General features: G+C 41.0%; 1 protein-coding gene across 3 annotated transcripts in view; it reads left to right on the plus strand.

Annotated features, from left to right (window-relative positions):
- The window catches only part of RAPGEF5 (Rap guanine nucleotide exchange factor 5), a 219,318-nt gene that overhangs the window by 164,827 nt on the left and 40,540 nt on the right, over positions 1 to 13,951 (plus strand). For all 3 annotated transcript variants that reach the window (XM_073333743.1, XM_073333740.2, XM_073333742.2), the window contains exons 12-13: positions 7,421 to 7,499; positions 12,291 to 12,435. In XM_073333743.1, the coding sequence (XP_073189844.1) occupies positions 7,421 to 7,499; positions 12,291 to 12,435 (224 nt within the window). The remainder of the gene's footprint in view (positions 1 to 7,420; positions 7,500 to 12,290; positions 12,436 to 13,951) is intronic.

The following is a 13,951-nucleotide window of genomic DNA, read 5'->3' on the forward strand; positions in this document are numbered from 1 at the left end:
CAAGCAATCTTAAAACTACAGTACCCACCAGGTGAAGTGAAGAAATAGAGTGACAGAGCCAGAAGGGTACCCAGAAGTCACCTACTACAGGACAGTTCCAATAAAGAAAGTAATAGAATGCCACTAGCCATCACCTACAGCCCCCAACTAAAACCTCTCCAGTGCATCATCAAGGATCTACAACCTATCCTGAAGGACCATCCCTCACTCTCACAGGCCTTGGGAGACAGGCCAGTCCTCGCTTACAGACAGCCCCCCAACCTGAAGCAAATACTCACCAGCAACTACATACCACGCAACAGAAACACTAACCCAGGAACCAATCCCTGCAACAAACCCTGTTGCCAACTCTGTCCTCATATCTATTCAAGGGACACCATCATAGAACCTAACCACATCAGCCACACCATCAGGGGCTTGTTCACCTGCACATCTACCAATGTGATATATGCCATCATGTGCCAGCAGTGCCCCTCTGCCATGTTCATTGGCCAAACCGGACAGTCTCTATGCAAAAGAATAAATGGACACAAATCAGACATCAAGAATTGTAACATTCAGAAACCAGTAGGAGAGTACTTCAGTCTCCCTGGACGCTCAATAACAGACTTAAAACTGGCCATTCTTCAACAAAAAAACTTCAAAAACAGACTTCAGTGAGAAACTGCAGAATTGGCCACATCCACCGTAACTGAATTGGACTCCTTAGCACTGACCCCCCACTTGGTAAGACAACTGCTATCTTTTCATGTGCGGTATATTTACACCTGCTTACTGTATTTTTCACTCCATACATCTGATGAAGTGGGTTATAACCCACAAAAGCTTATACCCAAATAAATTTGTTAGTCTCTAAGGTGTCACAAGGACTCCTCATTAATCTTAGAAAACATTTTTTTGTGAGAGCCGGGGAAGGTAGCAGCTCCTATATGATCAGGATACAAAATGTTGGAAGTATTATAAATTTATGCAGAAACTGGTACATAGAAGAGTGAAAGTTAAAAGCTGTAGTGTATATTTCAAAGCCAAGTATCTCTGCCTTTTGGAGGTGTGTGGAATATACTGTAAAGGAAGCAGAGCTTTGATTGGCACTGCCTTTTTTATAATCAACTGTGATTCAACTAGAAAACGCTGAAAAGATTTCTGTTCATATTTGATCAAACTGAATTGCACACTTGGAACCCTTACTCCTTCAAAACTGTACTCATGTATATTGTCCTTAGTAGAGCTGAACAAATACTTTGCAATAAATAATTTATGTGACAGACTTAGCCTCTTTTTCTGCTTGGAGGTTATCTGCCAGCAGATCACTGTTTGCTAGAATGTACTTGTTGTTTAAAAGTATTCAAAGAGGTGTTTTAAAAATATGGTTTTCTCTATGGACTGATTGTGAACAGATCACTGTGAATATTTTATATTTGCTATCTGAGCTGTCTTGGGCCTTATTTAGACTGAGAAAATGCATCATGTTAGAAACTACGTTAACTAACATGATCTTAAATATTAATTTGTCATTAGTGTGGACAAGGGCAGTCATATTTTAAAATTTTTTAGCTGATTGTGGTTAACCCTAGATGGGACTCTAGGACTAACCCTGACTAGCTATCATATTTTTATACATTATTTGTTGTTTACACAGGATGCTCATATTTTCCTAGTGTAGTCATGGCTTTGTCTAGTTTTGATTGGTCAGGTAAGGCATATAACATAGCTCAGACTTCTGTTTCCATGAATACTCATGCATGCAGTAACATTTGCTTTTCACCAGCATTCATGCCAATAAACTCAACCAAACAAATATTCACAGAAAGCGAACCTCAAGGGATGTGAGCCTGGTCCAAGCAAATTATTTCCAAATCCAAAAGGTTATTTGAAAACATTTTTTTCAGTGTTCACCAAGCTGTGGTCCTTACTCAGATGTTAGAGTTCCAAAGGTTAAAGTAATTTAACTTCAAGATCCACTAAAGCCTGTTATTACACATATTACACTGCTGTGCATTTATTTCTTGGATCCCTGGGTATAGTGTTTGTGTACTGTGTAAAACCATTGTAGAACTATTTTAAATTAGAGCACATCTGAAGAGAAAATATGCAGTTATAGTTAATGACGATACATTGGGGAATTTAAGTGATGCAAAGAGTTTTAAATATTATCATTACTGTACAGTACTTAGATTAAATTACTATTGTAGGATGTTGTCTGTCAAAAGCACTTTTCCTTTGCTTACTTGTTAAAGTAGTTTAACAGATGAGTGAATCTATTATTGGACCACATGTAGCATATAGACTTTTTGTTAAAAATATTCCTTTAGGGGGTTCAATTTCTAAAAAGGATGAGACACAATTTAGAGAGGCTTAGCCTATAGGTGCATTACAATAATAATACTTTATGAACTTTTCTTGTTGTCACACACACACAAGCTATATATATATATGTTTTGCTTAGTGGTATATCTTCTTTTTGGGGAGGAATTAAAGGATAGGAACTACCCACATAAAACTCTTCTGCACATGAAGAGAAAAGTGGATGCTGTAAACTAGGGGCAGATCCTTAACTGGTATGAATTGCCCTGGTTCTGTTGAGGTCAATGGAAATGGACCAGTTTACACCAGCTGAGGATCTTGCGTATCATAATATTGTATTGGATCTCCAAGCAGCCATTTAAGGATGTTATGGAATTGAGGTGGCAAGCATGTCTGTCCCAGGTATTTTTATTTTCTTGTGTGTAGATTAGATGTGAATCATAAGCTTTAAAATGTATGGAGAGACTATAAATAGTTTTAAGTTATTCTAGGAAGGGTCAAGGCTAGCAAACTCAAATCTTCCCCTCAATAACTCTTCAATTTAAAAAAATATTTCTACCGAAAAATATACAGTGTGTTTCTTTTATAAAGTTAAAATACAGACTTGATGATCCTGGAGAATCTAACAGACAATGAGATGGCCAGAACAATATCTCATATCAATGGTTTTAGTGCTAATTAGTACAATAAAGGTTACAGCATTTTCTTACAATTATATTAGCCCAGTAAAAGCTTCTAGATACAAATTTCATTTTAAACACTTTGTTAGGTAGTACTATATCTATTTTGCCTCAAAGCTTCATGGTTGTCAGCATGTTCTTTACATATTGTATTTTGTTTGAATTGATATGTTGCCTGTAGGTAGAACTGTTAATAAAGTCATTATGGAAATAACCTGTAGCAAATGCATTTTTTAAATTTTTCATAAAGATCATTGCACAATTGTACCATTTATTAAAGAACTAGGATATGGGATTAGATGTAGTTCTTGATACCACAAAGAGCAGTTTCCAAAGAACTGTTTTTGAAAACCACCTTTCACAATAATAGTTGCATTATATTTTCCAAAAGAGATGGATCAGAATGAATGATGTCCTTTTTATCTAGAGTACAGCTCTGTACAATGCCTTTGTATTTGAGATAAGTGTTTCTTACACAAAAATAATATTTTCTACAAAGTTTAACAAATGATAGAAATTGTAGTTGTAAGAATGTTTGAAAGAGATCTTGTAGGTGTTTGTCTCTGAAGGGTTGGAGCAAATGCAGTTGTATCGTAGAGCTTGGCTGTAGACAATGGATCGTGTGGTGTAGTCTGGATGAAAGCTGGAGGCATGTAGGTAGGAATAGTGGTCAGTAGGTTTCCTTACAACTACAATACCCACCTGCTGAAGTGAAGAAACAGATTGACAGAGTACCCAGAAGTCACCTACTACAAGACAGGCCCAACAAAGAAAATAACAGAACTCCACTAGCCATCACCTTCAGCCCCCAACTAAAACCTCTCCAATGCATCATCAAGGATCTACAATCTATCCTGAAGGACGACCTATCACTCTCACAGATCTTGGGAGACAGGCCAGTCCTTGCTTACAGACAGCCCCCGAACCTGAAGCAAATACTCACCAGCAACCACTGAAGCAAATACTCAGTGGGGGGGAGGGATAGGTCAGTGGTTTAGGCATTGGCCTGCTAAACCCAGAGTTGTGAGTTCAGTCCTTGAGGGGGCCATTTAGGGGTCCGGGGCAAAAATTGGGGATTGGTCCTGCTTTGAGCAGGGGGTTGGGCTAGATGACCTCCTGAGGTCCCTTCCAACCCTGATATTTTATGATTCTATGAACCACACACCAGAACCACTAATCTAGGAACCTATCCTTGCAACAAAGCCCGCTGCCAACTGTGTCCACATATCTATTCAGGGGACACCATCATAGGGCCTAATCACATCAGCCACGCTATCAGAGGCTCGTTCACCTGCAAATCTACCAATGTGATATATGTCATGTGCCAGCAATGCCCCTCTGCCATGTACATTGGTCAAACTGGACAGTCTCTACGTAAAAGAATAAATAGACACAAATCAGACATCAAGAATTATAACATTCAAAAACCAGTCGGAGAACACTTCAATCTCTTTGGTCACTCAATTACAGACCTAAAAGTTGCAATTCTTCAACCAAAAATCTTCAAAAACAGACTCCAACGAGAGACTGCTGAATTGGAATTAATTTGCAAACTGGATACAATTAACTTAGGCTTGAATAAAGACTGGGAGTGGATGGGTCATTACACAAAGTGAAACTATTTCCCCATGTTTATTCCCTCTCCCTCCCCTCCCACCCCCCGCTTACCCCCCACTGTTCCTCAGACGTTCTTGTCAACTGCTGGAAAGGGCCAACCTTGAGTATCACTACAAAAGGTCCCCCACCCCCCCCCGCTCTCCTGATGGTAATAGCTCACCTTAAGTGATCACTCTCGTTACAGTTTTCAGAGTAGCAGCCGTGTTAGTCTGTATTCACAAAAAGAAAAGAAGTACTTGTGGCACCTTAGAGACTAACAAATTTATTTGAGCGTAAGCCTTCATGAGCTACAGCTCACTTCATCGGATTCAACATTTGTTTAGTGTGGAAAGAGAAGACTGAGAGGGGACATAACAGTTTTCAAGTACGTAAAAGATTGTTACAAGGAGGAGGGAGAAAAATTGTCCTCTATAACCTCTGAGGACAGGACAAGAAGCAATGGACTTAAATTGCACCAAGGGAGATTTAGGTTGGACATTAGGAAGAAATTTCTAACAGTCACGGTGATTAAGCACTGGAATAAATTGCCTAAGGAAGTTGTGGAATCTTCATCATTGGAGATTTTAAAGAGCAGATTAGACAAACATCTGTCAAGGATGGTCTAGATAATACTTATTCCTGCCATGAATGCAGGGGACTGGACTAGAAGACCTCTTGAGATACCTTCCAGTCCTATGATTCTGATTCTATGTACTCAAAAAACAACAACAAAACAACAACCAAAAAACCATGAAGGACCTGGAAATAGTGGAATTACAGGTATATTAAGCATAACTGGGCATCATTTCCACCATACCCCACCCACTCAAAAGCTTACACCCTGTGTATGGCCCTCAGGTTTAGGAGCTTTCATAAGGCATGGCTGGAGAATAGCCATTCTGCTTTGTCTAATCCCACCTCGAAAGAGCAGGGAAGTAGTTGTACAAGATAATGCTGATTCTCTCATCATTATCTTACATGGAAATCCCCTTCATGATGTTTGGTTTTGAATGAGGTGTAAGTGAACAGACATGCTGCCATGGGGAATCAAGTATGTCTCAGGAGGGTAGTCCTTATTTAGACTCCTCCACCTTACGTCCCGGCAGCTGTGTGGGCACGCCTCAGAACTCTTAAGAGCATTGTGCCCTCCTCCTGTATTTCTGAGGACACATCCACTCCAAGAAGGTATCCTACTAGTTGTGATAATGATTCAGAAACTCTGAGTTTAAAAACCCATGGGACCCAAATATCCTGTCAGTTGCACACAATGCACATTGATTTCAGTGGGAACTGGCCATGCACAAGTGATGGGAGAATGAGGACCAGGGAGTTTCTTGGCTCTGCCTTGTCTTTTTTAATGTGTAAGGAATGATTTGGCCTTCAGTCCTGATATCAGGAAATCTCCCATTTAAGTCAATGTGCATGAAGGAGCTGCCGAAATACTGCATGCTGTACATATGACAGGAGTGTTCTGTTCAACTTATATCCACTTGCATATTCTCATGTGGTAAAATAATTGACGCTAGACTGTTTGTTTTATTTTTAGAAGTGATGCAGTACAGTTACTAAAACGTAGAGAGGAAATTCTTAATATCTAAAATCTTATAAAAGAAAAAGACATTCATTTTCACATTAAGTTATGAAGGGCAGTAGTCTCTCTTGTCCATTTTTAGACAAGTAACGATTGCTTTATTCATTTGCACAGCAAATATGTTCCTATAGGATGTATTAAATTTCTGGATAACTTACGGGAATAGGAAGTGAACTAGTTTGATTTTGTTGCATGCCCGAAAGTTTTAGAAAAATCCTGAGGCTCATATGATAAGTGAGGGGGAGGGAGGAGGAATAGAATTTCATGTTGTTTTACTGAGTTGTGAACTAGTACAGTTTACTACCCAAAGACTTGATGCAAAACAAATACAGTGGATAGAGCTATTATTTAAACAAATGACTTAGCTTGCTTTGTTAAAATACCACCAAAGCCAAAAGGAGGAATGTCAGAGACAGAGAGAGCTTTGGTTACATTATTAAATAAAGATTAAGAAAAAATTCCAAAAGCTTAACACTGCAAACAGAAGCTTAAAATGATATTCAAACCTGGTGTGCTACCAGTTGCTTTTGGATCCCTGTCAATGTATATACAAATTCACTTCTTCTACTCTTTCAAATTCCCCAAAACAGTTTAATCAAGCCTGTGGTAAGGTTGCTTTGCTGAGATTACCTACAAGGGTGCCAATTGGGATGGTTACTTTTTTGTGTGACGTAAGCACCTTTTTACTAACCATGGGATAGAGACTAGCTGGTGATTTCACATATGCTCCTGCTTTAGAAGGATGAGTCATTCACTAAATACCTACAGTACCAGCAGTCTAGAAAAGAAGAAATTTTTAATGGGCTTTTGTAGCCTCTATCTGTCTATCTTCTTGCCATAAACTTTAATAAACTTTTTTGGAAATGACCTAACTTACTAAATTGATGAAATACCATTTTAAAGCTCACAATATGAAAAAAGATGCATAAAGGAAGCATTACAATTTTTATTTAAAAACCTACAATGTATAGTGTTATCCAAAGGACCTGATTCAGTCTTTTCTGATTTACAAGTAATGTAAATATTTAGGGTACCACTGTGACACAAAAATCTCATGTTCTCAGAGACAGCATATTGTGAACTGTTCCAAATGTAGAATAACTAAATAAATAATAAATTTATTGGGCTTGAATCCTCTGAATATTTTAACAAGTCATATTCCTGACATGCACACTAGCAGCAATAGGTGGCTGCCTCCTCACCTCTGTAACTTACTGTACTTTGGGATTCTTTTGTTTTTTCTCCGCAGAGACCCTCCTTGATGATTTCCTTCTCACGTACACAGTCTTCATGACAACTGATGACTTATGCCAGGCATTGCTGAGGCAATATCCTTCATTAACTGAAAGAGTTATGTATATATAGTCCTCATCGTCTTTCCTACAGGAGTCACAACCCCTCCAAGGACTCCAGAGAATGCAATGTGGGTATACTTGTACATCATGTCAAGGGAACATTGCATCCTGCTCCCCTTCATGGCACTGAAACAGACCCAGCTGATTGATTTGCCAGGAGGGAGCTCTGAGCCTCATCTTGTACCTATCTTCATTTGGGAGATTAATACACCCTTTGGTGTGACTGTATAAAAGACCCTAGCCCGTGTGGAGGCGGCTTCTTTTATCCACCCCTGTGCCCTCGCCCCTGATGTGTATTTGCTCAAGGGCAAGTGTCAATCTGGTCCTAATTTGCTATGCAGTATTGTGTTAAGTAGGTTTGCCTCAATATTAATCCATGTATAAGAGAGGTTAAAAATGAAACTGGCATAGGGACTTTTTAAGTTGTGGTTGTGGAATATGCTATAAATTCAAAGAGTTGCTTAATAGATAATATATCTAGTTTTTATTGATCCACAAGTAGTGACCACATTTCATTTTCTTCCCTAAAAATTAGTAGCAAGCCACCACAAAGAACAGAAGGAAGGAAACCCCACCTTAAAAATGTATGTCTCAGCCAGTTAGACTGGATGAAAAATGAAATATTGTAACTAAGCCAGAGGTGCGCAAACTATGGCCCACAGGCCACATCTGGCCCGCAGGACCATCCTGCCTGGCCCCTGAGCTCCCGGCCAGGGAGGCTAGCCCCCGGCCCCTCCCCTGCTGTCCTCATTCCCCCACAGCCACGCTGCCATGCGGGTAGTGCTGTTTGTGCCCGCCCACCTCCAAGGCTTTCCAGTAAGCCTGTCCTGCTGCTTTGGTAGGGGGGAAGGGGGATTGGATAAGGGGCAGGAGGTCCTAGGGGGCAGTCAGGAGACAGGAAGCAGGGTTGGATAGGGGGTGGGGTCCCGGGAGGAGGGGGGGCGGGAGGGTTGGATAGGGGATGGGGTCCTGGGGGGGGGCGGCTGGGGCAGGGTGCCCCGGGAGGGGGCAGTCAGGGTGCAAGGAGTGGGGGGGGGGTTGGATGGGTTGGGGATTCTGAGGGGGGGAAGTCAGGGGGCGGGAAGTGGGAGGGGGCAGATGGGGGTGGGGCCAGGCTGTTGGCGGAGGCACAGCCTTCCCTACCGTTTCACAACCCCAATGTGGCCCTCGGGCCAAAAAGTTTGCCCACCGCTGAACTAAGCCATATAATCAAACACAAAGACAGTGTAGACAAAGTTCTAAAACAGTGTTATCTCCAGAACTCCTTTGGAATATCTGCATGAAATGGATCTTAATAGTTCATTGACTATCATTTTCTTGGAACCGAGGAAATGATGCAATAAATGACATTTCATATTTCCCATTATATCACATAATGAAATGTGCCACAAGAGGATAACATTTTTTTAAAGTTTTATCTTATTAAGAATAGCCATCTGGATGTTTGGGAGGAAATATTATGCTTTTCACACACACACGATAAACTATAAACTATACAGTATGCATGCATGTATAGGGGTTGCACATATGAATGTTGAAAAAAGTGGGTTACTGCCTAATTATATATAATGACCCACACAAAGAGAGGCCTGAGCTGTGGAGTTTATTCTGGGTTTTGGATACAAAACTGAAATCTCTGAAAGTTCAGGTATGTTTAGATTGGCATTCTGTTCATTACCCAGAGAGAGAAACTCAAACTAGAAACTTCAAATCCAGATTTGGATCTGAACTTCCCCAAAATTCAAGCAGTTGCAGACCAGGTGCTTTGTTTCATCTCTTTTTGTGTGTGTGTGTGTCTCTCTCTCTCTCACACACAAGCCTACATTAAGAGAGCATTATAGTTGCGTGCCTAAGCACCCAAAAATCAGAAATTCCAGTACTATGGTTGAACGTGCAATATTATTTCTGTCCCGTGTACCATGATACAGTCTTTAATTATGCGATCACATATATACACTTGTTACTCCTGGGGGAATTTTGCGCCACTGCACGTGTGCGGAATTCATGTTACCTACAGATTTCTTTGCTTTCCCATAGAAATATGACTTTCTGACAGGGCAGCAAAGGGAAGCTGCAAGAGAAGTCATGCACCACTCCCTAGCAGAGCAGGTACGTCATTTCAGGCACCCGGAGCAGCTGGCAGAGAGGTAAATCACTGTGGGGCTGGGGACACCCCAGCCAGTGGCTCCTACCCTGAGCCAGGATCAGCTGCTAGTCACAGCTGGGCTGGAGGCAGGAAAGGACGGGACTTCATCTTCCCCTGCAAGGAGTGGCTGGGGCTGAGTCAGACCCACCCTCAGAAACCTCCCCCAGCTGCAGGAAGCTCAGCATCCTCCCCTGCTTCCTGCCCCCATCGCTCTTAACTGTGGGGAGAGGGGTCACTGTATGGGTAGGTGTTCCCCACATCCACCCAACCCCGTACCCACACCACCAATCCCCCCTTCCCCAGCACCCAGACCCCCACACTCAGCCCCTCTGCTGAACCCCAACCACCTTCACCTGGAAGCTCCTATAGAGTCCCATTGCCCCTGCACCTGGAACCCCCCCAACAGGCCTCTATCCAGATCCCCCACACACTTAGACCCCCCACTGAGCTGCCTGCGCCCAGATTGTCCCACACGGCGTCCTCTCACCCCACACCTGGATTCCCCCCACACTGAGCCCCTTCACACTTGGATCCTGTCTGATTGAGCCTGCCCCACACTTGGTGCACCTGGCGTAGATGGGCAGGGCCCCAGGGTGTTTCTGGGGCAGGCCCAGGCCTTGTGCTGCATCAGGGTCGGGTGCAGCCTCACTGCTGAGTCTGTGTCTTGGGAGTGCAGGGTGGGGAGGCTTCAGGGCAATCTCCCACCTTCAGCAAGCTAGCGGCCTGTGCTCCGCACTGCCAGGCTGGAGCCTCTGCATTTATTTATTGACAAATAAAACTTGCAGAATTTTTAAAATATTGTGTGCGGAATTTTTAATTTTTTGGCGCAGAATGCCCTCAGGAGTAACTTGTATGCAGAACTGCAAAACATAATATATTCCATTGTAGTATGTGACCACATAACTGAAGACTGTATTGTAATGCAAAAGTTCATTAAGACAGAGATAAGATTGAGTTCAACCTCAACATGTTCATTTCCTTATTCTTTTTGTTGCTTACCTGTGTACAATTATCAAATTAATATAGTTTTTCTTGTCTCATGTAAACACACACATGCATGTATATAATATACCTGTGTACATTTATACAGACACATTAGTTTAGCTTCCTCATCTTCTCATGTTCTTGATTTGAATTAAACAGTACAATTAATAGTTTTTGTAGAGGGTATACTTCATTATGAATTGATTAAATCCTACTTTCTTCCATCTGCAAATAGCCATATGTCTTGTATACATGACAACAATAGTGAACATCTGGAGGAGTTAAATGTAAAGGGTAGTTAATGTTCCTACATCTACAAAAAATCAATTATAAATTTAAAATATAGTGTTTGAAACACGAATGAAACCAAAGTTGCCTACCCCTCCTCCCCCGAACCCGCAGGAGCCATGGGACAGTTCAACCCAGTGCTTTAAAAAAAAAAATTATTTGTTGGTTTATACTGACATTTACAAAATACCATTACAAAATTAGATTTAAACTTACCCAGACTATGCTTCCTCTGATACAGACAGCTCCTAAAAATACTCACATCTATATAATTTACAGATTTTAATGTGTCGTAAGGGGAAGATAATTGGTGTATATCTTACAACCTTTTAATGATATGGTACTATATATTCTATGACAGGTTTCAGAGGAACAGCCGTGTTAGTCTGTATTCGCAAAAAGAAAAGGAGTACTTGTGGCACCTTAGAGACTAACCAATTTATTTGAGCATGAGCTTTCGTGAGCTACAGCTCACTTCATCAGATGTTTACCGTGGAAACTGCAGCAGACTTTATATACACACAGAAATCATGAAACAATACCTCCTCCCACCCCACTGTCCTGCTGGTAATAGCTTATCTAAAGTGATCAACAGGTGGGCCACTTTAAAGATGGAAAACATGTTTTTTCAGGAAAATGTTCCACCTAGCTCCATGTGATGTCGACTGTTTGTTTTAATTAGCTTGTTGCTGTAAAATGAACTGATTTGTCAAGTTTCAGTTTTAATAACACGATTCACAAAAGTGTGCAAACAAATGATCCTCTATACTTGAGGAAAGAAAGAGTGGGTAAGAGGCAGTAATAAGTAGATTGTGTGATGTGGCAGTTTTCTCCTGTTGCTTTTATTTGCATTGAGACTTGGGGGGAAATGGTCAAAATTGATCCCTTTTACTTTTTTTAAAATAATGTGTTATTTCCACTGATGCATAATTATATATTGGGGAACAAAAAGAATTCCTATGCTCCAAAATGTAATGTTTGTATTTAATGATGCATTGTCCTGCTTCCAACAGGAAATCATGTTTGCATCTATATCAGTTGCAGAGAAAAGATATGACTCAACGTTGTGTAATTCCTTTTAAATCGGTTTTCCTTTTATAGAATTGTGTCCCCAATCTATAAAGAAGAAATATATTCAGGTAGCAATGAGACTCAGCTGACGTCTCTGTACTGTGTATTTCATTCCTAAAAGTTGATAACCCTTCTCAATTTCCTAAACTACACAGGATAAGGACTTAAGACTATATCATATAGTGAAAAATTCTGCACTGCCAGGGGGGATGGATGATATGACCTAACTGTTCTTTTAACGATACCCCAGGCTTCTGTTCCTTAACCTATTGTACCTATTGTGCTAAGAATGATCAAGACAAGGAAGAAAATGCAGATGTTCCCTGTAGAAAACGAAAAGTTTTGCATTTGGTGTCTCAGTGGACGTCTCTCTACAAAGACTGGTTACATGAAGATGAGCATTTAAAGCAGTTTTTAAAGGTACTGTAATACGCACTGATGCACTTTAATACTATAAATAACAGATTCTTAGGTATATGTGTTGAAAATCCCAAATGAGAAAAATATTGGGCATAATTTTTCTTACCTTTGAGATCTTTTATACTAGGTCAGTGATTAGGGCATAAGTCCTCTCTGCCTATAGATGGGAACAGTATGACCAAGTGACCTTCTATATATAAGGGGCTTAATGCCTCATTGATTTTTAAGTTTCAACTGAATATCTGTTATGTGAGACACTGGAAATAAACACCGAGTTCTAATACGAAACCTTGTAAAAGGGTGGGTAATCTTTAAAGGGAGGAGCTCTAGACTAATATTTTGAAGAAAAAAATTAACAGGTAAAGGAAATATCCACAGGTGTACTCATGTTCTTTACCGGTCCAGAACTTGCCAAATCAGGGTTCCAAATAACATAGACTGGGACAGCATTTTATGCCCCTTTCAGCAAACACTGCATCAGCCTAACACAGAACATCAATTCTGTACTGTTTGACAGGTGCTCGTAGATACCCTGGTAACTCCATTATGCATTTTGAGAAAGAAGGGGCCTCTCTACACAAGCACATACTGCATGGCATGTATGTCAGTGCACACTAGGAACTTTTAGTGCAGATCAGCAGGGCCCAGATGGATAGTTAGTGGGCGGCATGCTGGAGAACTGTAGATTTACATTCCAGCTTGGTGTGCAGTAAGTGCTTGTGTAGACATGCCCTAAATTTCTGCCTTACTTATGAGCAAGGAGTGTTCGGTCTGTCTGTATGATGCATTCGTCTGCATCAGCAGGGTGTAACTTCTAGTGCACACTAGTGTGTCACGCATTAAGTAGCCTATGTGGACCTTGCTGGTGTGGACTAAAAGTTACTAATGCATATTAATGTAATTGCTGTTTGAAATGGAACTACATTAACACATACTAGGGACCAGCAGAGTCCATATGGGCTAGCTACTGCGTGATACACTTTTGCACACTAAAATTTACACCCCTCTGATATGGACTCTTGCGTATTCTTGCATAGACAAGCCCTTACTGTCCTGTCTCGGTGATTTCTAACTGCAATTGTAGCTTGATTGTCATTAAAATAGTAATGCTATGCTGGGCCTAGATCTGTCTATTTCCTACTTCTGATGGAAGGAAGGAAGGAATTCTCTTGGGAGACTGCCTGAGCTCCTTCTCCTTTCCTGAAGTAAAACTCTTCACCTTCATTTAGGGACTTGGTTGGAGGCACTTTCTGTTATGGATCCACTCATGGTAAACTTAAGAACCCTGCAATGCTAAACTAATCTTGGAGAAAATTTTGGGCTTCTTTGCTATTTGAGTTCCTTGTGACTGGTGCAGAGCACATAGAAGTAGGGGCCCCAGGGTTTCTGCTCTAGGGACATTCCATGTGTAAAACAGTGCTAGGAGTTGGGCATCAACTGCGCCAACAATGGGGGATTTACATTTTATTAAATGTTGGTTTATATTGTAAGCCCGTGGGGGCAGGGGCTGTCTCTT

This window comes from Lepidochelys kempii, chromosome 2 (genome assembly GCF_965140285.1).
Source record: "Lepidochelys kempii isolate rLepKem1 chromosome 2, rLepKem1.hap1, whole genome shotgun sequence".
Taxonomy (NCBI): Eukaryota; Metazoa; Chordata; order Testudines; family Cheloniidae; genus Lepidochelys; species Lepidochelys kempii.